Source organism: Cololabis saira, chromosome 21, assembly GCF_033807715.1.
Source record: "Cololabis saira isolate AMF1-May2022 chromosome 21, fColSai1.1, whole genome shotgun sequence".
In the NCBI taxonomy this organism is placed as follows: Eukaryota; Metazoa; Chordata; class Actinopteri; order Beloniformes; family Belonidae; genus Cololabis; species Cololabis saira.
Genome location: NC_084607.1, coordinates 35,137,328 through 35,160,810, shown reverse-complemented (window position 1 = coordinate 35,160,810; position 23,483 = coordinate 35,137,328). Strand labels below are relative to the sequence as shown.

The following is a 23,483-nucleotide window of genomic DNA, read 5'->3' as shown; positions in this document are numbered from 1 at the left end:
AAAAGTCGAAATGTCGAGATTAATGTTGAAATGCAATTTCAATAATAAAGTCAAAATTTCGTGAATAAAGTCGAAATTTTGCCTTTTTCTCAACATTTCAACATTATTCACGAAATTTCAATTTTTTTCTCAACATTTCAACTTTTTTCTTGAAATTGTACTTCAACATTAATCTCGACATTTTGACTTTTTTCTCAACATTTCGAGTTTTTTCTCAAATTTGTACTTCATCATTAATCTCAACATTTCGACTTTTTTCTCGAAATTTTGACTTTTTTCTCGAAATTGTACTTCAACATTAATCTCAACATTTCAACTTTTTTCTCGACATTTCGACTTTTTATCTCGAAGTGCACAATGAAAAAAAATCTTCCTCTAAAATAATTTTATACAATTTAAGATTAAGATTCCCAGAATATTCTAATTTTATGAGATAGGATATTTGAGTTTTCTTAAGCTGTAAGCCATGATCAGCAATATTAAAATAATAAAAGGCTTGCAATATTTCAGTTGATTTGTAATGAATCCCGATGTATGACATTTTTGCATTACAGAAAATAGAGGACTTTATCACAATATTCTAATTTTCTGAGACATTCCTGTATATATTTACTCATTTTGCAATATCATCAGTGTCTTCTGTGTAGAATATGGTGTTCTTATATTTCTTTATGTCATGTTTGTTTACTTTAAAACCAAAATCAATAAAAAATATCTATTAAAAAAAGGTTTTATTCTTGGGTCAGCATGGACAGACGGGGGGACCGGCTGCTGTCCATTCCTCCAGTGGTACAGAAAAGACTCCACCAACAACGCTGCTTCTCATCATCATGTTTATCATTTGAACAGTTTTATTTCATTATGTCAAATACGGGAATTTCATATACAGAAGAGCAACTGCGAACTAGAGAATGAAGGAGCTGTACAGTATTTACACATCGAAACAACAAAATTGCTCTGCAATAACATTTTCAGAGGTCAAACGATAGGAAATATCAACCAACAACGAACAGATAAAAATGACGAACATTAAACACTGACATTTATGGTTTTGGATGTTTTCACTTCACACTTCCTTTAAGAAAGCTGTGATTTATTTTTTTATTCCTTGTCATTTTCAACCCTCCTTTTCCTTGTCTTCTGAAGATCAAACAAAACAAACAGGCCTTATTTTAACCCATTTTCTTTCAGTTTAACACTTTTTTACTGAGGCAGGTAGAAACTATCACATAGTCCTTTGAGGCCTTCCTTTAGCGTCTCCCAGTATTTAACTGCTGGTCAAACAGAAGCCATAAACGCCGGTGCGCCATTTTATGTACACCCTTTTAAAACGTTTTTTCAAAATAATAACAAACAGTCCCACGTTGGGGGTGCTCGTTTTTAAAAATGTCCTGATAAAAATCATACAAACCATTATCAGTTCATTGGTGCTCATCAGGTTCTGAAGGTCTTGACGAAAGTCTTGACGAAGGTCAAGTGAACGAAGTGACCTCCGATATTTGGTGAAGAATCCATCACACTCTCACTTCACTACCGTCCATCTTCCAGTGAAATCCTTGAAACTCAAGATGGACTTAAGAAAACAAATACTTTAAATGTTAACATCTGCTCTCCTTCCAACCGGGGAACATCTGGCATCCATGCAGCTTCTGTGGTGTGATGCTCGTTGGAGAAGCTTGATGAGGTTCTGGTTCTGGTTCTGGTTCGCTTCAGGCCTTGGAGCTGAGGCTGAGCAGCTCCATGAAGGAGCTGAACAGGCTCTCCAGCCAGCTCTGGTTGGCCATGCACTGCTGCACCACCTCCTCCTGGCCGGGGTCCTCCGCCGCCTGCTCGATGTTGTCAGTCTGCCCGGGAAACAACACAGTCAGATACAGGCTGCTCAATAGAGGGTATTGTAAGATTTGTGTTCTTTTGTCTGGTGTCCCAAAATAAAACTAGTGGAAAGAGTCACAGGTTAATACAACTTTTAATCATGTCAAGCACAAGGTTTTTCCGGCCGGAGGTACACTTCTCTTAGACCATTTGGGTAGGAGAGAAATGCACACGGTGGCAATCAGTCCAGTTGATTTTATACTAAAAAGGGGGGTGTTCTTTTACCCCTGAATACCATTGGTGGAGTCTACTGGACGTGTTACTTCCATCTTCCTTTCCCTGGGGTGTCAAGCCTAGCTCACAGGTAAGACTCCCCACAGCTAAGCGTCTGCTTATTCCCCACCGTCTCCTCTTCAACAATGGCATGTGTATTGCAAATTAATTTAATTGGAAGAGCCATCTCAAGGGGGAGACACCTTAAGGTGTCACCTTTCCCCCCCCTCCTCTCCAACAATACTATGTGTATTGTTATTTAACTTCTAATCTAATTTTCTGTCTATCCTTGGCTCTTAATCAAAATGAGATTACTTTGAAGAGTGAGCCCAGACGGTTTTGAGCTTCAACAATTTCATGAAATCCTAACAGTATGCATTGATGTCGGTATTGAGAACTTGACCTTCATTGGCCTGAATTAGCCCCGCCCCTTCTTCTGATTGGTACATATTTGATAGTCCCTATTTTCAGGCATAACTTTTGAATGGTTTGACATAGAGAGTCGTGGGTGGTGTCATCTGACTCGGTTTTGAGTCCTTGACCTTCATTGGCATGAATTAGTCCCGCCCCTTCTTCTGGTTGGTCGATATCTGATAGTTCCTACTTTCTGCCATAACTTTTGAATGGTTTGATATAGAGAGTCGTGGGTGGTTTCATCCGCTAAATGTCCAGGCCTGAAGAATCTACATCAAGTCATACAAGCTTCCACTGCAGCCTGAACCTGCACAAGGGTGGAGGCCCCGTTCATCGCTGCTTGCAGCTTTAATTTGGTTTTGAAATTACTTTCTTGCAGTGCAGTGGTATATCTAGGTCTCGACCTCTGTCTAATTCAGGTGGCCAAACTATTTAATTGGAGCTCCCCTCCTCCCGTGGTTAATTTACCAATATTATTGGTTGCAGACCTTAAGCCCCAGATTTATTTTACTCCAGTGAGCCGAAATATACTACTTGTGTTGTTCACCATTATTGTAATAAAGTGTTGTAACCTTCCACCTGCCTCTGTGGTCTATTGGGGATTGGAAAGAACCTACCTATTGTGACATGTGTGCCAAGGAATTTGAATGAGTCTGTGGCAGAGATGGGTTGGTGGTTGATGATGATGATGGGTGCCTTGACGGGAGTGTCTTTACGGAGGTCAATGACCAGTTCCACAGTTTTAGCTTCATTAAGGATGAGGTCGCGTAGTCCCTGCACTTGTTCACAGGTCGCCAGTCCATCACAGCGCCACATATATACACAAACAACCAGACACACTCACACTCACACCTACGGGCAATTTAGAATCATCAGTTAACCTACTACGCATGTTTTTGGACTGTGGGAGGAAGCCGGAGTACCCGGAGGGAAACCACGCAAGCACGGGGAGAACATGCAAACTCCACACAGAAAGACCCCGCCGGGCCTGGGAATCGAACCGGGGACCTTCTCACTGTGAGGCCACCACTAAGCTACCATGCTTATCTGTGTTTACTGGATCCTATTCCTTTTAAGCTATTCAAATAAAATCTTCAACTAATTAGTTCCGTAATCTTGGATCTTGTCACTGGATCTCAGTGCAGCGTTTAAAACTACTGACCACAAAATACGTATTAGTTGATTGGAGCAGGTTGTTGGAATTAGATGAATGGCATTAAAATGGTTCTAGTCATACTTGTCAGACGGATTTCAGTTTTTTCATGTAAACAATAATTCCTGGATCAGGTGTGGAGTAATGCCAGGTTTTATTCTTGGACTGTGTCACGGTTGGTCCTCCAGCCTTCAGTGGTTTTCCACTCCACTCTCTGCTGCTCACTCCATCTGCCAACCACGCCCACCTCGTCACTCACTCCTTTCACCTGCTCTCCCAGCTGCAGCTCCTCAGCAATCAGGACAGCATAAAAGCTCCTCACTCCTGCACTCTCACTGCCAGATCGTCACTCTGTTTGTAGATGCAAGACCTTCCAGCATTCCCTGTCTTGGTTTCCCGTTGCCGACCCTGCCTGTTCCTGGATCCTGCCTTGTCTCCTGCTCTGACCTTGTCTTCCAAATCTGACACTGATTGCTGCCTGATCCTTGTCTTGCATTCCGGCCTGCTCTTCGTCCCCATTGAGGGTAATAAAGCAAACCAGACAAACTACCACCGTGTGCTGCTTTTGGGTCCAAAACCTCACCCCATAACAGACTGATAATTTTAATCTTCCTTTAGGAAACAACATTTATTTCTAATGTTATGCAGATTATACTCAACTGTATTGGTCCTTATGACCACATGAAGCTAATCAAGTAGCCTTATTGGATGCATGCATTAAGGATGTGAGGACCTGGATGAATGTTAATTTGCTGCATCTTAATTCAGACAAGACTGAAGTTACTCTAAATGGGCCCAAACACCTACCAGGAGGCACTCCAGAGTTGTACAGTTAATTTAGGTCACATTTCCTTGACCCTAGCTCAACTGTGACTCTTGTGTGATTTGTCATCATCCCTCATGTAGGATCACCCTCACAATCATTTGGTTTCTTAAATAAATCGATGTAATTAATGTGTGTGTGTGTGTGTGTGTGTGTGTGTGTGTGTGTGTGTGTGTGTACAGTGGTGGCTGCTGTTGAAATGATCCCGAACACTGCAGCACATCTACATCAGTTGATGTACAAGCTGCTGCATCATGGGGGAACCGAGGGTTGCCCACATGACGCAGTTCCTCCTTACTGCTGTTAAGTGTCAGTGCTAACCCTTCTTCTTCACTTCATATTAAATAACATTCAGTACTCAAGTTGTAAAGAATCAGGGGGGATGGTGGATTTGATCATATGGGGACAGATCATTTGTGCTGATTACAAATAATATAATATATTACAAATAATACAGTGACCAAAACACCTGCAGAAATACTGCAGGAATGACATAGCAGCAGTTAAATGCAGCCTTCTGGAAGCTTTAAATATCCACTGGGCTTACATCAAATACATCAAAACACAACAATAAAAAACACTTTTCTGAACTTATCAATATGACTCTGTCCTTCACAGGATAAGTAACATGGATCACTGCAAAAACTCAAAATCTTAACAAGAATATTTGTCTTATTTCTAGTTACAATGTCTCATTTTAGTAAAAAAAAATCTCATTACACTTAAAACAAGACTCATCACTGGAAAAAACAACGATTTTCACCTGTTTCAAGTAGATTTTCCCTTGAAATAAGTAGAAAAATCTGCCAGTGGAACAAGATTTTTTGCTTGTAATAAGAAGATAAATCTTGTCCCACTGGCAGATTTTTCTACTTATTTCAAGTGAAAATTGACTTGAAACAGGTGAAAATTGTCAAATAAGTTATTTTTCTGGTGTTATTTTTCTGGTGATGACTAAATGTTGAAATAGCAGTAAAACCACATTCATTGATGAAATGACATAAGGGATGGAAAGGAGGGATGGCAGTTTTACAGGGGGGGATGATTTGGACCATTTTTATTTCAGGGGGGATGCCATCCCCCCTCATCCCCCCTCAACTCCAGTACTGATAACATTGACATGGTAAACAGAGTTAGATGCTATAGTTTCTCTGAGGTTGTATCTGCATGCTCACAGCCAGACTCACCTCCTTCTTGCAGCGAAGGAACGTGTGATACTTGTAGTGGTGAAGAGAGTGATAGAGGCTGTATATCCGGCAGGTTTCAATCGAAAGCTTCAGATCCTGAGGAAGATGACAGAAAACAGTTTGTTCAAAAGAGCGCTCCGCCACTTTTAAAGAGCAACAACAAAAAGCCTCGAGACCACGAGGTTCTGTCCATCCCCCTCACAAATTGTGGAGGTTTTTAACCGGGTTTTGGATCTGGCCTTTCTGACCCATTAATGTAATAGATATTGCAATATTTTAATCAGGTAAAAAACAGGTGATTGTCCTTCCCGAAGGCCAGACTGGGGGGGTCGGGGAGGTAAAACCCTCCGTACTTGTTTCAGGTATTTTTCTAGGAACATCTGGAAGGAGGACTGCTGGAGCTGGAATGAGGACCTGCCCTGAAGTCTCCTTCAGCCACGGCTGCAGATGGAGCACCACCTGGAGCTCCAGCCGTACCTCTGACGGGAGCTCCGGCTGGAGCTTCCGCCCTCGTTTCAGCCCCAGCGGTCCCTCGGCCGAATGCTGTCTCTTACGTTTACATGCGGCAGTTCAATCGGATTTCTGATCGTATAAGACATCGTTCAGACTTTTAAACTGCATGTAAACACCTCAATCCGATCTACTTAGGACCTATTTTGGACCTAAATCGGACATTTAAAGGTATTGTGACATAATTTTTAACATGCTTTTAACACTATTAAAAGTCTTGGCCAATATCCCTCAAATGTGTCTAAAAGGGTGTAACAAGAAAAACTTCACTCCAGTACTCCATGCCTGGCTTCTTTTATGACGGTGTTTTTTGCCTGTGAAAAACGCGTCCTTTTCCCCCTTTCCTGTCAATCATTGCCCCGCTCCTCCTCCCAACCCCCCCTCCCCCCCATCCTCCACTCCTCCTCTCCCCCAAACTCCCCGTACACACAGCAGACAGTGGATCAATGGTATGTGATTTTGTCTTGCACACCGTCCACGGGCTGAGCCTCGATCGGACTCAGGCACCCGACCGCAAGCGGTCTTCCGTACGCCACATTTCCCACGCCCGCCGCTCGGACGGGGATTCGGTGCTGAGCTCTTCCCTCTTCGCTCGCCGCTACTGAGGGAATCATTGTTAGTTTCTTTTCCTCCGCTTAGTAATATGCTTATGCAGCGGGTTGTCTCGTCTGATCTGAGGTCGTAGGCGAAAAAAAAAGGAGAGCGCGGGTGGAGAGGAGAGAGGCGGTGGCCGTCTCTCTCCCTCCAGCCCGCGGCTCAGTGCTGATGGGCAGGGAGCTGGGTGGAGGGGGCGGTGATTTAGCGGCCCTTTACGTAACGGTTCGCCACCCACAATTATGCGGAAAATCCCAGAAAGCACACAATACACTGAATGTTAAAAGTTCGTTTTTTTTGGGTGTAATTGATGTCAAGACACCCAACAAAACACAAAAAATCAAGAAAAATGTGTTTTTCATGTGACAATACCTTTAATAATCGGATAGAAACACCTAGATAACTTGTTTAGAGTCGGAATGTTAACACCATGTATACGGAGACATCGGATATTTCAGTCTGCGCATGCTCCAGAATTTCCTCTGGGGCTTCACCCGGAAGTGAAAGGAGACGGCGCGTGTTAAATAGTTGTTTAAACACCTAAAAAGATCGCGAAACAGATGGCAGAAGCTTCATCAGGACACCGGAGCAGATCAAAATAAAGTGGAAAAATATACGGAAGGCGTAACATTGGTGCCAAACAAAACAACCGTCAACTAGAAGTGGCTCTTTGTTGAAATGGTTACCATGGTTACAGCGCCACATAGCGTCACGGAGTCAGCCATGCTCTGGACATTTATCTGATTCTCTGAACAGCATGTAAACTCAGACAAGTGATTGGGTCTTCTGGATGTTTATCTGATATGATCAGAGATCCCATTTCTTTGCTGCATGTAAACGTACTGTCTGCCAGATGTTGTGAGCACTCCTCAGAAGCCTCTGGTTGACGTCACAGACGTCCACGTCCCTTGATACCTCTCTGCTCCTCACCTGCTGCTTGGGAACACTCTTCTTGACCCGACTGAGCGTTTTCCGGTTGTAGCCCTCCCCACCGAGGTGAACCCGGACGGCTCCAGACTCCAGAGGGTCCGCTGTCATTTTGGGGAATAAATGTAAAACCTCCTGGGAAGAGGAGAGGAGAGGATCTGAGACGCCACATGAGGCTCAGCAGGTCTCAGATGATCAGCAGTCAGTGGAAGTGGAGGTGACGTGGGAGGTCGGTGTGAAGGTTACCTGGTGCTGAGCGCTCATGCTGATCCTCCTCAGCAGCCTCTTCTTCTGTTCACTCAGCAAGCCGTCGATCTTCCGCATGTGTGGGAGGTACAGCTCATCTGAGGGGAGAGCAGCACAACGCAGTCACACATAGGGATGGGAATTGATACGATTTTTACCATTCCAATTGCATTTTCGATTCTACTTAACGGTTCGGTTCTTTATCGATTCCCTTATCGATTCTCATTTAGGGAAAAAAGGACAACAATGGAGCAAATGATGCTAATATAATAGGCCGTGTTCGTTAGTTAAATAGTTACCAGCAGTATTATTAGCCAAGGACATGCTAACGTTGCTGCTGCTGCTGGGTTGAGAAGTACTGACGTTGGTCCGGAGCGGAAAACACCACATTCATTGATTGTTATTGCTGCTCGAGCGTTTGATCACCTCAGCACTGTGTTTACCATTGACTGCCGACTTATGCAACGTGCGTGATGATGTTGTTCGTTCCCACGGGAATCGTTCGGAAATGTTGCAATCCGCTGCTAATCCAGGACGCGAGAACAGCTTTTACGTTTGAACAACTGCAGTCTTCTTCAGAGTCCTGCCTCATCCATATGGGGCTAGAACAGTCTCATAATTCACAAACGCACACGCCGATCCACAAATGCACAGGACAAAATTCACAAATGCACAGACCGATTCACAAATGCACAAACCGATTCACAAATGCACAGGACAAAATTCACAAATGCACAGACCGATTCACAAATGCACAGGACAAAATTCACAAATGCACAGACGGATTCACAAATGCACAGGACAAAATTCACAAATGCACCGACCGATTCACAAATGCACAGGACAAAATTCACAAATGCACACAACGTTTTTTTGTCTGTGAGCTGCGCTGGATTTGTCGGTGACCTTTGAGACTCCCCTGACGTGACTCGATCCACAAATACGTTTTTTTTTAACACGGAAGGATCTGCAACCAATCAGGTGTCTTCCTTTGTTTCAGCCAATCATAAGAGCGCACCCCACGTGGGGGACGATTTACTCGTAAACTAATGAGATTAAAGGGGCGGATACACCTGCTGTTTTGACTGCGTTAGCGTCGTTTGCTTAAAACAGTGATTCAATATTTCGAGTTGGTGGAGTAAAGATAAATAAACAAGACAGCAACACGGGATGGAGAGGAGATCACTGCTCTGCTTTTCTACTGATCTCGGTAAAGAAAACAGCGCGATCAGAGATGGTTCAACCAGAGCCGTCCGGAGTCCTGCTGATGCAGCAACTGATGACGAGAAACAGCGGCGATATTTCCGCATGTTCTCCGTTTGGTTTGACGACGTGTTACATGGGTCCCAGCTCTGCACGGAGCTGCTATCAGACTCTAAATGAGCTCCTACTTTTCATGAAATGGTGAAATGTCTGATGTGACTGGACGTGCGTCGCCGTGGTTACGAGTAGCCTCCCTGTGTGTCTCACCATCGGTGTCCTCCAGAGCCTGGATCATGTCGGGGTCCAGCGCCGTGCTGACCAGCATCTCCACGTAGCTGCGGAACATCTCCCTCATGGCCCGGCTGCTGGCTGCCCCGCGGACCGGTCCTGGAGGAGAGGAGGAGGTTCAGAACCGGACACACACACTCACATACACTCACATACACTCACAAACACACACACAAACACACTCACACACAAACACACTCATAAACACACTCACACCCCCACACACACACTCACATACACTCACATACACACACAAACACACACACAAACACACTCACACATACACACACTAGGGCTGCAACGATTCGTCGACAAAAATCAATAATCAAAATTGTGGACAATGACTTCCATTGTCGACAATTGTCACCAGACGTGTTTTTCCAACGGAGTGAGGCGTCTCACTTCAATACAGTCTCTGCCGAGAGTCGTGCATGCACGATAGCGTCTCAGTGCAGCTGCAGGTAATAAAACTTCAAAAGTTTGGGAGCATTTTAGCCTCGATACGGCAAATAAAAAGATGACTTGCAACGTTTACAAAGCTGACCTTGCTTTTCACGGGAGCATTTGAAAAGAAAGCACGTCGGAGTGTTGAACGAAACGGACTCGCCTTGGTAAGATATTAAGCCTATTTTCATTTGTTAAATCAATTCGTTTCATTCGTTAACTTTGTTTATTTTATGTTATTTATTAGTATTATTTGAACCACTCAAAGCTACTCTCGTTGCTATAACCTCAATCATAATTGATGCTGTGCGAAAGGAGAAAAAGCTTGTGTGATGATGACAATGATGGATTTGCATCTAACTTTGGGTCAGGTGCCTATGAACTCTCAATTATCCATCAAACTCCACAATGATCATGTTAACATTAAATCAGATAGATTTTGTCAGTGGTTGACATTTCCCCCAGTTTGTGTTTCTGTTTTGCCCCGCCTGTTTTCCATCTGCCCTGATTGTTCACACCTGTGTCTCGTTAACCCTTGTGTATATCTGCTCTTGTCTTCCCCTTGCTCCTTGTGGTTCCGTCCTGTTTCTTTCCTCCATGTGTCCTGCCAAGTTTTTGCTCTAGTTTTTTGATCCCTGTTTTTTTGTTGAACTCCTGCCTCCCGCTCTCCTGCATCTGGGTCCTCACCACACCAGCCTGACAGAACGGAACCACCAGTATGGACCCAGGGGGAGAGAGTTCCGCCTTCTGGGACACCGTGTACCGGGAGGCGAAACTCTCTATTCCTGGTTGGCGATCCACCCTGATAAGCTGGACTCCCCGGATGAGCTGGACTCCCCGGAGGAGCTGGAATCCCCCTTCCGGGGAACACGCCTGGCTTGGGGTGGCCCCCGGAGCATCCAGGCTCTGGACACCAGCCCCAGCTGGCCGCTGTTCCGGTGGTGGTCCTGGGCGCGTCGTTGGTGGTGGTCCCGGACGCATCAGCCCCTGCTCCGGTGATGGTCCCGGACCCCCCGCAGCCAGCGCCCCGGACCCGGGTTTCCCCGCAGCCAGCGCCACGGACCCGGGTTCCCCCGCAGCCAGCTCCTCGTATCCTGTGTTCCCCGCCAAGTCGTCCAAGTTCCCCTGCCAAGTCTTCCAGGCCCCCCGCCAAGTGTTGTAGGCCCCACGACAAGTCGTCCAGGCCCCACGCCAAGGCCCAAGCCTAGGCCTCGAGGACAACCCCCCGAGCTGTCTCGCCGGTCTGCCCGGTGTGTTGGCCTTTCAGTACAGAGTGGCCCATTAAATATTAACACTGTATAGCAGGGGTATTCAACTAAAACTTTTAAGAGGTCCATTTAGAGAAAATTTACTCAAGCGAAGGTCCAGAACATCATAATATATATATATATATATATATATATATATATATATATATATATATATATATATATATATATATATATATATGTATATATATATATATATATATATGTATATATGTATGTATATATTCAAGTAGCCTCATAGTTGTATCAACATCTGCATCTGACTGTTATTTTAAAAAAGTACACATTTGCCACTTAACATGTGTAACTTGAATTACACATATTTTTTTCTCTTAAAAATAAAATAGATTTTATTTTATTTTTCAAATGCTATCTTATTTTATTTCTCTACCAGCAGTTTGAATTTCCCCTTTTCTTTGTTAATTGTCTCAACACATTTTTATAATAAAACAATTGAACAGTTTTGCAATTTCTCTTTCTTCCCCTCTTTTAATCTTATGCCCCCACTTTCTGTCGTTCAGTGAGAGATCTGAGCTCTAATTTCTCCTGTCAGGACTTTAAATCTGGGCTGGATGGTGTCAGGTTCTCATGTGAAGGTGCTCATTGGTGAGCCTGGAACGATATTTAGTTTTAATTATGTTCATTGTGGAGAAAGCTGCCTCACAGCTGTATCTGGACCCAAATATGGGCAGGATGTTTTAAGATGCTCAGTTTATTTTCTGTGACTTCAGTTCAGACTTGAGTGGATATGTTTGATGAAAAACTTTGTGTTTTGTTTCAGTGGCGTTTCACTTTCGCACTTTAAACGCCACGGTGTCTGAACATATGGGACACTGGTTTTGTCCCAGTGTGAAGACTGAACCAGGATGAATCTGTCCATTCCGGGTTGAACTTCCCTTTCCACCTGTTACGCTTCTCATTTCTGTATATAGAGTCAAGCTAATTACCGTATTTTGACGACCATACGGGCGCCGTGTGGAAAGGAGCACAGCACCCTCAGTTTGGTGTCATTTCTGGACATACACGGCGCGCCGTGTGGAAAGGCGCCGTCAACACACACGGAGCGCCACCTTACAACACACACACACACACACACACAAGCATACAAGTGTGCATATTTAAAAATAGAGCGGGAACAAAACTTAGTTTGATTTTACTTTAAAGGTATTGTGACATAATTTTTAACATGCTTTTAACACTATTAAAAGTCTTGGCCAACATCCCTCAAATGTGTCTAAAAGGGTGTAACAAGAAAAACTTCACTCCAGTACTCCATGCCTGGCTTGGAGATGACAGTGTTTTTTGCGCAGTGAAAAACGCATGCTTTTCCCCCTTTCCTGTCAATCATTGCCCTGCTCCTCCTCCAAACCTCCTCCAACCCAACCGCCGTCTCCACACACACACGCGCGCACACCGAACCACAAACACCCACACACACAGCCCAGACAGGGCGACTACAGCCCGAGGATGAAGTCCGTGACCGTCACGGACTTCTAACAGTGGCGTCGGAGAGTTAAGCCGGGAGCGACAGGTAAAGCATGCACGGAAAAGGAGCAGGGCGAAGCAGTCCACCGCAAACAATCACAAAAATAAAGGCATGCGAAGCAGCAGTGTCCCCTTATCTTAAGTCCAGTCAGTGGCCGCGGGTCTTTTTAGCAGTTGTCCTCCGGTGATGAGAACAGAGGGGGCTCTAAACAGCTCCGTGTTAAGCCTGATTTATGGTTCCGCGTTAAATCGACGCAGAGCCTACGCCGTAGGGTTCAGCGTACGGTACGCGTCGCCGCGTGTCAGGACTGCGCGTGTCAGGTTTCATCCGAGCCTGATCAGCTGCGACGGGCCCGAGCCCGCAGCTCTCTGGCCGCGCTGCAGCCGAGTCACCTATTGCGAAAGCCCGAACAACAGCCCAGCCCAGCAGACACGACAGCCCACGCATCTACATCTACCATCCTTCAGCAGTAACGACGGAGCCGCCGCCCGAGCGGCACCAACCTCCCCGGCCGCGGGGACGCGCCGGGATAAATGATCACACCGCGCTCGCTCGCTCCCCGTTGGTGGGCGCAGACCCAAGTAATAGATCCCTGATCCTGGCGGATCTAAACGTACTCTGTGCAAAATGAAGGATTTACTCTGTAAATACACACCATTTCTCTTACTATTACACGTACATCTAGCTGAGTGTCTTCTCCTCATTTGGTCGGGAGTTGCTATGCAGTCCCGCGGCCCCCGCGGCCCACACGTACAAAACTGAATTTTTTTGCGGCCCTCTAGGTGGCGCTCGCGGCCCAAGTGTGGGCCGCGGCCCTATGGTTAAGAATCACTGCCGTAGCGTACGCGTCGACGCGTACCACGCGCCGTCACTGACGTGCACCTCCCAGAAATTGTAACTACGCGTGGAGGCGACGCAGACCCAACGCAGACGAGAGGGCTGTGATTGGTTTGCTTGGTAGCAACACATTTCCGGTTTCCGGTTTGAAGCAGTCGTGAACTTTCAGCGCTCTTTTCTTCGTGTATGTGTGATTTTTTTTTTGTTTTGGTTTTTTGCACAATAGTTGTCCTTATCTCTTTGATTCACTGTGACCAGACAAGTCGGATAAACCATTCAGGAAAAGATCGCGACCTAGCGGTCACGGGGGGGAACTGCACCGCGGCAAAATGGAGTGATGGAGAAGTCCGAAGGGCTCACGACGGTGACGGCGTGTGCACGGCGTTGGTTTGACGCAGAACCATAATTCAGCCTTAACACACACACACACACACACACACACACACACACACACACACACACACACACACACACGGCTGACCTTCCTGGTCGCTGGCCAGGGACGAGTCGGTCTCGGAGGAGGACGAGGACGGCACCTCCTCCTTCACCTCCTTCAGCCACTTCCTCCTCTTCTTGGGCGGGGGCTCCGTCTTCTCCGTCTTCTCTGTCCTGCTGTTGCTCTGACTCTCCACCTTCTTCTCTCCTTCTCTCTCTTCCTTTGGTCTTCCAGCCTCCATGGCTCCTTGTCTTCTATCTCCTCCATCTCTTCTTTCTTTTTGCTCGCTCTCCTTCTCGGTCTCCTTTAATTCTTTGTTTTTCTGTTCTCTCTGTTTCTCTCTCCTTTCCTGCTCCTGTTTCTCCTTCTCTCTCTTTTCTCTTCTCTCCCTCTGCTGTTTCTCTTTCTGTCGTTGCTCTCTTTCCTGCCGCTCTCTTTCAGCTTGTTCCCTCTGTCTTTTCTCTCTTTCTTTTTCCTCTCTCTCGTGTTTTTCCCTCTCTTTCTGCTCCCTCTCCATTTGCTCTCTCTCATATTCCCTCCTCTCTCTGTCCTTTTGCTCCTTTTCTCTCATCTCCCTCTCCGTCTGCTCCTTTTCCCTCCTTTCATTTTCATTCTCCCGTTCTATTTCTCTCTCCTTTTGCTCTCTGCACTCTCTTTCTCTCACCATCTTTTCATTCTCCTCCTTCTCTTTCTCCTCCCTCTCCTGTCTCTCTTTCTCCTTCTGCTCCTTCTCTTGTTTCTCTTTCTCCTTCTGCTCCCTCTCTTGTCTGTCTTTCTCCTTTTGCTCCCTCTCTTGTCTCTCTTTCTCCTTCTGCTCCCTCTCTTGTTTCTCCTTTTCCTTCTGCTCCCTCTCTTCTTTCTCCTTTTCCTTCTGCTCCCTCTCTTCTTTTTCCTTTTGCTCCTTTTCGATCTTCTCTCTGTGCTCTCTCTCTCGTTGCTGTCTTTCTCTTTCCCTCTGGTCCTTCAGCTCTCGTTCTTTCTGTCTCTCCATCCGAGCTTGAGCTTGACTGTGATTGGCCGGCAGCTGTTTAGCCAGTGATTGGCGCCTGTCAATCAAAAGACAGCGTGAATGCAGAGCTGCCCGCAGCGTGGACCCAGGATTCATGCGTCTCGTTAACAAACACTCATTTTAAACTCCAGACCTGCAACACATTCCACAACAGTAAACTCTGAACCCCTTGGTAATGTTGACATAACAAACGCTGCAGAGTTTCAAGTCTTATTTCCTCCCAGGAACTAAGTTGCTGGACGTCCAAAAGCTCCGGGACTCTGGAGGACGAGTCTTCTGCTATCAGGAACCGTTACTATGGAAACAACTTCCAATCTGGGTTAAGGAGGCTGACACCACCTCCACCTTTAAAACCAAACTTAAAACCTTTCTGTTTAGTAAAGCCTATAGTTAGTGTTTAGGAAACCTCTAGTTAGTGTTAGTAAACCTCTAGTTAGTGTTAGGGCCAATCCCAATACACCCCCTACTTTCTACCACTAGCCCTAAAAATAGGTAGGGCCCTTGTAATGTTCCCTAGGGATTGGGACACCACTTGCTACGTCACTGCGTGGTTTACGTTCGGGTACGTAAGCGACTGCGTAGTTACGTTTGCACATACGTCACACCATATCAGGAAGCCCAGAGCTAAAAGCTGTTTTAATTTCCGCTGTAGCGCTGTTAATATGCCACTTTATTAAGTTTTAATATTTTTTCAGGCGTAAAAGTAACCGTTAAGATCCCCAACCTGGGCTCAGTTTATCCAAATAACGCCTGTTAAGAAATTTGCTCCGATGTTTCCGGGGGATGAGAAGAGCCGCCGGCGATTTATGGTTCCGCGTTAAATCAACGCAGAGCCTACGGCGTAGGGTACGGCGTAGGTTACGGCGTAGGTTACGCGGTGATGCGCACCGTACGCAGCGCGTCGCCGCGTAACCTACGCCGTAGGCTCTGCGTTGGTGTAACGCGGAACCATAAATCAGCCTTTATTCTGGCGAGATCTGAAAAAACGAGCAAGCGAGTGATTATGTACATTCACTGAGTGAATATTATGAAAGTAAAATATATATTTCTCGCTAGAAATGTAATCAAAATGCATTTTTATGCAGAAACTAACACAAAATATTGATTTTATTCACAAAAAAATAAGAAATGTCAGCTCGGTCAGCGAGTCAGCATCGGAAATCCCTCACTGTGTAGGGTTAGATTCATACACACTAGCCCTTGTTATGTCCACTAGCCCTACATGCAAAGAGGAATTGGGACACCACTACCCTCACGGGAACGCGCAAAATTTAGGGGTAGGGCTGAAAAGTAGAACTAGGGGGGGATTGGGACTGGGCCCTTAGTATACCTCTAGTTCGTGTAAAGTAAACCTCTAATTAGTGTTTTTTTTATTGCCCCTCACCCATCTTCTCTAAACCTACTTTATTTATTATAAGTATCTCATAGCCATCATTTTTGTGTTTGTTGTGCTGGTCTGCCCCCCCGAGCCCCCTCCTTCCCTCCCTTTCTCTTTCGTGCATCTTTGCAGGCCAGAGCTTCAGGAGCTGCGTGCTGACCTGCAGCCCCCCCCCCCTAATCATCCCACTGCTGCTTCCACCTGTCTGTGTGGATGTCTGCTAGATGCTCATGACATCCTGGGACAGTGAGGATGATGAGGATGATGAGGGCGATGAGGGCGATGAGGAAGATGAGGGCGAGGAGGAAGAGGAGGGTGATGAGGACGATAAGGGCGATGAGAGTGATGAGGACGATGAGGGCGATGAGGAAGATGAGGGCGAGGAGGAAGAGGAAGGCGGTGAGGACGATGAGGGCGATGAGAGTGATGAGGAAGATGAGGGCGATGAGGGCAATGAGGAAGATGAGGGCGGTGACGACGATGAGGAAGATGAGGGCGATGAGGAAGATGAGGGCGGTGAGGATGATGAGGGCAATGAGGGTGATGAGGACGATGAGGGCGATGAGGAAGATGAGGGCGAGGAGGAGGAGGAGGGCGGTGAGAACGATGAGGGCGATGAGAGCGATGAGAGTGATGAGGAAGATGAGGGCGATGAGGGCAATGAGGACCATGAGGAAGATGAGGGCGATGAGGAAGATGAGGGAGGTGAGGGCGGTGAGGAAGATGAGGGTGGTGAGGGCGATGAGGACGATGAGGAAGATGAGGGCGATGAGGGCAGTGAGGAAGATGAGGACGATGAGGACGATGAGGGCGGTGAGGGTGGTGAGGACGATGAGGAAGAGGAGGACGATGAGGGCGGTGAGGGTGATGAGGGCGGTGAGGTCGATGAGGTCGGTGAGGGCGAGGAGGTCGATGAGGTCGATGAGGGCGGTGAGGTCGATGAGGTCGATGAGGTCGATGAGGGGGGTGAGGTCGGTGAGGGCGGTGAGGTTGGTGAGGGCGAGGAGGGCGAGGAGGTCGGTGAGGGTGATGAGATCGATGAGGGCGAGGAGGTCGGTGAGGGCGAGGAGGTCGATGAGGGTGATGAGATTGATGAGGGTGGTGAGGGCGAGGAGGTCGATGAGGGCGGTGAGGGCGAGGAGGGTGATGAGGTGGGTGAGGGCAAGGAGGTCGATGAGGTCGATGAGGGCGGTGAGGTCGATGAGGTCGATGAGGGCGATGAGGTCGATGAGGGCGGTGAGGGTGATGAGGTCGATGAGGGCGGTGAGGTCGATGAGGTCGATGAGGGCGGTGAGGTCGATGAGGGCGGTGAGGTCGATGAGGTCGATGAGGGTGATGAGGTCGATGAGGGTGATGAGGTCGATGAGGGCGGTGAGGTCGATGAGGGCGATGAGGGCGATGAGGTCGATGAGGGTGATGAGGTCGATGAGGGCGGTGAGGTCGATGAGGGCGATGAGGTCGATGAGGGCGGTGAGGGTGATGAGGGTGGTGAGGGCGATGAGGACGATGAGGAAGATGAGGGCGATGAGGGCAGTGAGGAAGATGAGGACGATGAGGACGATGAGGGCGGTGAGGGCGGTGAGGACGATGAGGAAGAGGAGGACGATGAGGGCGGTGAGGGTGATGAGGGCGGTGAGGTCGATGAGGTCGGTGAGGGCGAGGAGGTCGATGAGGTCGATGAGGGCGGTGAGGTCGATGAGGTCGATGAGGGTGGTGAGGTCGGTGAGGGCGGTGAGGTTGGTGAGGGCGAGGAGGGCGAGGAGGTCGGTGAGGGTGATGAGATCGATGAGGGCGAGGAGGTCGGTGAGGGCGAGGAGGTCGATGAGGGTGATGAGATTGATGAGGGTGGTGAGGGCGAGGAGGTCGATGAGGGCGGTGAGGGCGAGGAGGGTGATGAGGTGGGTGAGGGCAAGGAGGTCGATGAGGTCGATGAGGGCGGTGAGGTCGATGAGGTCGATGAGGGCGATGAGGTCGATGAGGGCGGTGAGGGTGATGAGGTCGATGAGGGCGGTGAGGTCGATGAGGTCGATGAGGGCGGTGAGGTCGATGAGGGCGGTGAGGTCGATGAGGTCGATGAGGGTGATGAGGTCGATGAGGGTGATGAGGTCGATGAGGGCGGTGAGGTCGATGAGGGCGATGAGGTCGATGAGGGCGGTGAGGTCGATGAGGTCGATGAGGGCGGTGAGGTCGATGAGGGCGGTGAGGTCGATGAGGGCGATGTGGGCGGTGGGGGCGGTGGGGGCGAGGAGATCGATGAGGGCGGTGAGGACGGTGAGGGCAAGGAGGTCGATGAGGGTGGTGAGGACGGTGAGGGCGATGAGGGCAAGGAGGTCGATGAGGGCGGTGAGGGCGGTGAGGGCGGTGAGGGCAAGGAGGTCGATGAGGGCGGTGAGGACGGTGAGGGCGATGAGGGTGGTGAGGGCGATGAGGGCAAGGAGGTCGATGAGGGTGGTGAGGGCGATGAGGACGATGAGTGCGATGAGGGCGATGAGGACGATGAGTGCGATGAGGGCGATGAGGGCGATGAGGACGATGAGTGCGATGAGGGCGATGAGTTCGATGAGGACGATGAGTGCGATGAGGGCGATGAGTGCGATGAGGGCGATGAGGACGATGAGTGCGATGAGGGCGATGAGGACGATGAGGGCGATGAGGGCGATGAGGACGATGAGGACGGTGAGGGCGGTGAGGGTGATGAGGACGATGAGGACGGTGAGGGCGGTGAGGGTGATGAGGACGATGAGTGCGATGAGGGCGATGAGGGCGATGAGTGCCATGAGTGCCATGAGGGCGATGAGGGCGATGAGGGCGATGAGTGCCATGAGGGCGATGAGGGCGATGAGGGCGATGAGTGCGATGAGGGCGATGAGGACGATGAGGGCGATGAGGGCGATGAGGACGGAGGGTCGAGAGCGCCGGGTGGAGCGGGGCCGGGCGAGCAGGGCGGGGAGGCCCCCACATTTACTCTAGAACATTCCTCCAGATTCATGGAAGAGTTTGGTCACGTTTCCCCTGGAAACGGAGGAATGTCCAACTCTCCTCCAGTATTTCTTTGTAGACATTATTTTAAACCTTTCTGGGATTTTCTTACACACATGTTGACAAAGTGGAGATCTTCCGTCCATCTTTGTTCCTCAGAGACTCAGACGCTCGCGGATCATCTTTAAAGACCTGGAGTGTTTTCTTTCACCTCCTTTCTAGCACAAGTTTTTTGGGAATGTGTTGCAGGACTGAAATGTAAAAATGGATGGATATTAAAGAAGTGAATGAAGAAAAAGAACATGGTCACAGTGTTTTGGGGGTGAATGTGCAGGATGTGCTTGTGACGGCGGTCCTCACCTCAGACTCAGGCCCGCTCGGTGCCACGGCTTCCGGGAACACACTCTCACGTAGTCCTTCTTGTTGACGTTCTCCAGGAACTTCACATACAAACGCTGGTAGCGCATCTTGGCATCACCAAAGTAACCCAAATACTGATGAAGGAGAAGGAAGGTCATACATCTGATACTATTTAAGGTGGAAACGTCAAACAGAGAAGTCTAATGGCGATTTCCCACTAGTACCTACTCAGCCCGACTCGACTCGACCTTGCCCTCGTTTCTTTTCAACACCCAGATCAGAAGTAGGAGGTTGGAGTGAAGCTGCTGTAACATTTGTAGCCCTGAGCAGACATGGACTGAGAAAGCTCCTGGTATATTTTTTCATTCCTCGTGGCTCCATCTAGATCTTTCTGGATATTCTCCTCAGCCACCAGGTTTAAGAAGGTCTCCACCTCGGAATTTGACCACGGAACAGTTTTCTGCGCTGCCATTGTTCTTCGAAAAAAATGAACAAGAAGCCGCGAGTCGCTCTTGAAATGATATCACATCTTGACTCAGACGTCTGACTCCAATCCCCCGACCAATCGGTGGCCTGTACTGTGATGATGTCAGATACAGCCCGACTCTTATTGCGCTTTTCCACTAGTACCTACTCAGCCCGACTCGACTCGCCCCGTCTTTGTGCTTCTCCACTAAGGGTCTAACGTGCTGAGTAGATACTTTTTCTGTAGTGTTGTTGTCTTCCCCGTTTAGATCACATAATCAAATACGTCACAGCAGCTTCGCTCCAACCTCCTACTTCTCATCTGGGTATTGAAAAGAAACAAGGGCAAGGCGAGTCAAGTCGCGCTGAGTAGGTACTAGTGGAAACGCACCATTACACGCTGAGTTTCTGAAAATGAAACGCCCTCCAATGACGGCTTCTACCAAAAACCAGGTGTGACGTCCCTGATTTGACACAAAGCTGAGTATACCTGTTTTTGTTGTTGTTTTTCTATGTCTGAAAATTGAAAAATAAAGTTTAAAAAAAACAAAGTGTTGAAACACTCACGTTGCTGGTAGCACAGAACTGCCTCTGGCCGTCTTTGATCTCGGGGCTGAACTTCTGGAGCAGAGCTTTCTGCACCCTCCAGATGGGCGGGGGCTCCCGGCCGGTCTGCAGAGCCATCTGGAAACAGAGGACCAGTACTCGAGTTGTAAAAATAAATCAGGGGGGATGGTGGATTTTATCATATGGGGACAGGTAATTTGTGCTGATTACAAATGATATAATATATTACAAATAATAGCAGTGACCAAAACACCTGCAGAAATACTGCAGGAATGACATAGCAGCAGTTAAATGCAGCCTTCTGTAAGCTTTAAATATCCACTGGGCTTACATCAAATACATCAAAACACAACAATAAAAAACACTTTTCTGAACTTATCAATATGACTCTGTCCTTCACAGGATAAGTAAAATGGATCACTGCAAAAACTCAAAATCTTAACAAGAATATTTGTCTTATTTCCAGTTAAAATGTCTCATTTTAGTAAAAAAATCTCATTACACTTAAAACAAGCATTCAGAAGATTTTCATTGGTGGTGGTTTTCATGCTCAAATATACATTATGTGCACATGGCTCCCATCTGGGGACCAAACTGCTGGTCTTCTTGCTGGAGGATGATCTACTCTGGCCATGGATCATGAAGCTGCGGAGGAACGTACCTGCCTGCGGTCCCCCACCCCCCTCTGGGCATCCCACTGCTGCTTCCACCTGCCTGCGGCCCCCCACCCCCCTCTGGGCATCCCGCTGCTGCTTCCACCTGCCTGCGGTCCCCCACCCCCCTCTGGTCATCCCGCTGCTGCTTCCACCTGCCTGCGGTCCCCCACCCCCCTCCGGTCATCCCGTTGCTGCTTCCACCTGCCTGCGGTCCCCCCCCTCCGGTCATCCCGCTGCTGCTTCCACCTGCCTGCGATCCCCCCCTCTGGTCATCCCGCTGCTGCTTCCACCTGCCTGCGGTCCCCAACCCCCCTCCGGTCATCCCGCTGCTGCTTCCACCTGCCTGCGGTCCCCCCCTCCGGTCATCCCGTTGCTGCTTCTACCTGCCTGCGGTCCCCATCCCCCTCTGGTCATCCCGCTGCTGCTTCCACCTGCCTGCTGTGCTGCTGACGTCCCCGACCCCCCCAGTCTGGCCTTCGGCAGGAGGGTCCCCCCTTATGATCTAGGTCCCGGTCCAGGTTTCTTCCCTCCTAAAGGGGAGTTTTTCCTTGCCACTGTTTGGCTTAAGGTTTTTCTCCCACTATGGGAGTTTTTACCTGCCATTGTTTATGTAATAATTGCTCGGGGGTTTATGTTCTGGTCTCTGGAAAGCGTCTAGAGACAACATCTGTTGTATTAGACGCTATACAAATAAAATTGAATTTAATTGAACGTACCTTCAGAGTCCCGATGTCCTCAGTCCGAACCACAAACTCGTCCCGCTCCCGGAAGATTCCCTCGCCCCCGCTCTCGCTGTCCTCCTCCTCACTCTCCCCAGCGATGGCTGCATCCACCTGCTTCTTGGCCAGGTGGAGAGAGGTGAGTCGCTGCGACGCCGGGGCCTCCTCCGGAGTCGGGGGGGACAGTGGCTGGGAGGAGGATGAAGAGGGGGAGGGAGAGGAGGAGGAGGAGGACGGGGAAGGCGGCCCAGCTTCGGGCTCCTGGTCCTGGTCAGAAGACGACGGAGGAGGAGTGGTGGACGGAGGGGGGATGGACTGGCTCAGGGGGAGGCTGTAGAGAGGGGGTGAGGGGATGGGGGAGGTGCTGGGCGGTGGGGAGGTGCCTGCGTTGGCAGCATGTTGGTAGGACGTTGGGATCATGGGCTCCTCGTCCTGCTGGATCGGGGGGGTGGAGGGCTCGGAGAAACACAGGGGGGGCAGGGGGGAGGGGGACGGGGAGGGGGAGGAAGGGGCGGGGGCCAGCCCAGGGTCCGATGGAGGATCTACAAACAGGGAGGGAGGAGGGAGTTAGCACCGTTCAAGTTTTCTCCTGGTTTGATGTATTTATTAGGGATGCCACGATACGATACTGGTATCGAGGCCGATACTGCTCTCATATACTCGTACTCGCAAAAATTCTCCAATACCACGCACCGATACCACTTCATTGTTGTTGTAGTTACTGATTAGTGACTCTAGGGCAGGAGTCGGCAACCCGCAGCTCTAGAGCCGCATGCGGCTCTAGAGCCGCCCTAGTGGCTCCTGGAGCTTTTTCAAAAACCTTTTTTTTTCTTTTTATTTCCTTTTTTGTTCTTTTTTCTTTTTTCCTTTTTTCTCTTTTTCTTCCTTTTTCCTTTCCTTTTTAATCTCGACATTTCGAATTTTTTTATCAAAATTTTGACTTTTTTCTCGACGTTTCCACTTTTTTCTCGAGATTGTACTTCAACATTAATCTCGACATTTCAAGTTTTTTCTTGACATTTTGACTTTTTTCTCAAGAATTTTGACATTTTTCTCGACATTTCGACTGTTTTCTCGACATTTCGAGTTTTTTCTCGACATTTCGACTTTTTTTCTTTTTGTACTTCAACATTAATCTCGACATTTCAACTTTTTTCTTGACATTTTGACTTTTTTCTCAAGAATTTTGACATTTTTCTCGACATTTCGACTGTTTTCTCGACATTTCGAGTTTTTTCTCGACATTTCGACTTTTTTTCTCGAAGTGCATAATGAAAAAAAAAATCTTCCCCCAGTTATAACTAATATAGAAACATGCAGCATGTGTTGTCTTCATTCTAAGGCTTAGGGTTTTCATTTTTTGCGGTTCCAGACATATTTGTTTTGTGTTTTTGGTCTAATGGCTCTTTCAACATTTTGGGTTGCCGACTCCTGGTCTATAATAATATT

The 23,483-nt window shown here is 48.1% G+C and overlaps 1 protein-coding gene across 5 annotated transcripts in view; it reads right to left on the bottom strand.

Annotated features, from left to right (window-relative positions):
- Nucleotides 1-833: 833 nt before the first annotated feature.
- prr12b (proline rich 12b) overlaps nt 834-23,483 on the bottom strand; it is a 51,776-nt gene continuing 29,126 nt past the window's right edge. For 3 of the 5 annotated variants that reach the window (XM_061712862.1, XM_061712863.1, XM_061712864.1), the window contains 9 exons: nt 22,032-22,576; nt 20,660-20,776; nt 19,628-19,761; nt 13,947-14,947; nt 9,410-9,529; nt 7,940-8,037; nt 7,697-7,828; nt 5,663-5,758; nt 834-1,844 (listed from right to left, as the gene is read on the bottom strand). In XM_061712862.1, the coding sequence (XP_061568846.1) occupies nt 1,710-1,844; nt 5,663-5,758; nt 7,697-7,828; nt 7,940-8,037; nt 9,410-9,529; nt 13,947-14,947; nt 19,628-19,761; nt 20,660-20,776; nt 22,032-22,576 (2,378 nt within the window). In that variant the 3' untranslated portion in view covers nt 834-1,709. Of the gene's footprint in view, nt 1,845-5,662; nt 5,759-7,696; nt 7,829-7,939; nt 8,038-9,409; nt 9,530-13,946; nt 14,948-19,383; nt 19,519-19,627; nt 19,762-20,659; nt 20,777-22,031; nt 22,577-23,483 lie in introns of those variants that run through there. The other 2 variants (XR_009770761.1, XR_009770762.1) reach the window with 2 other exon arrangements.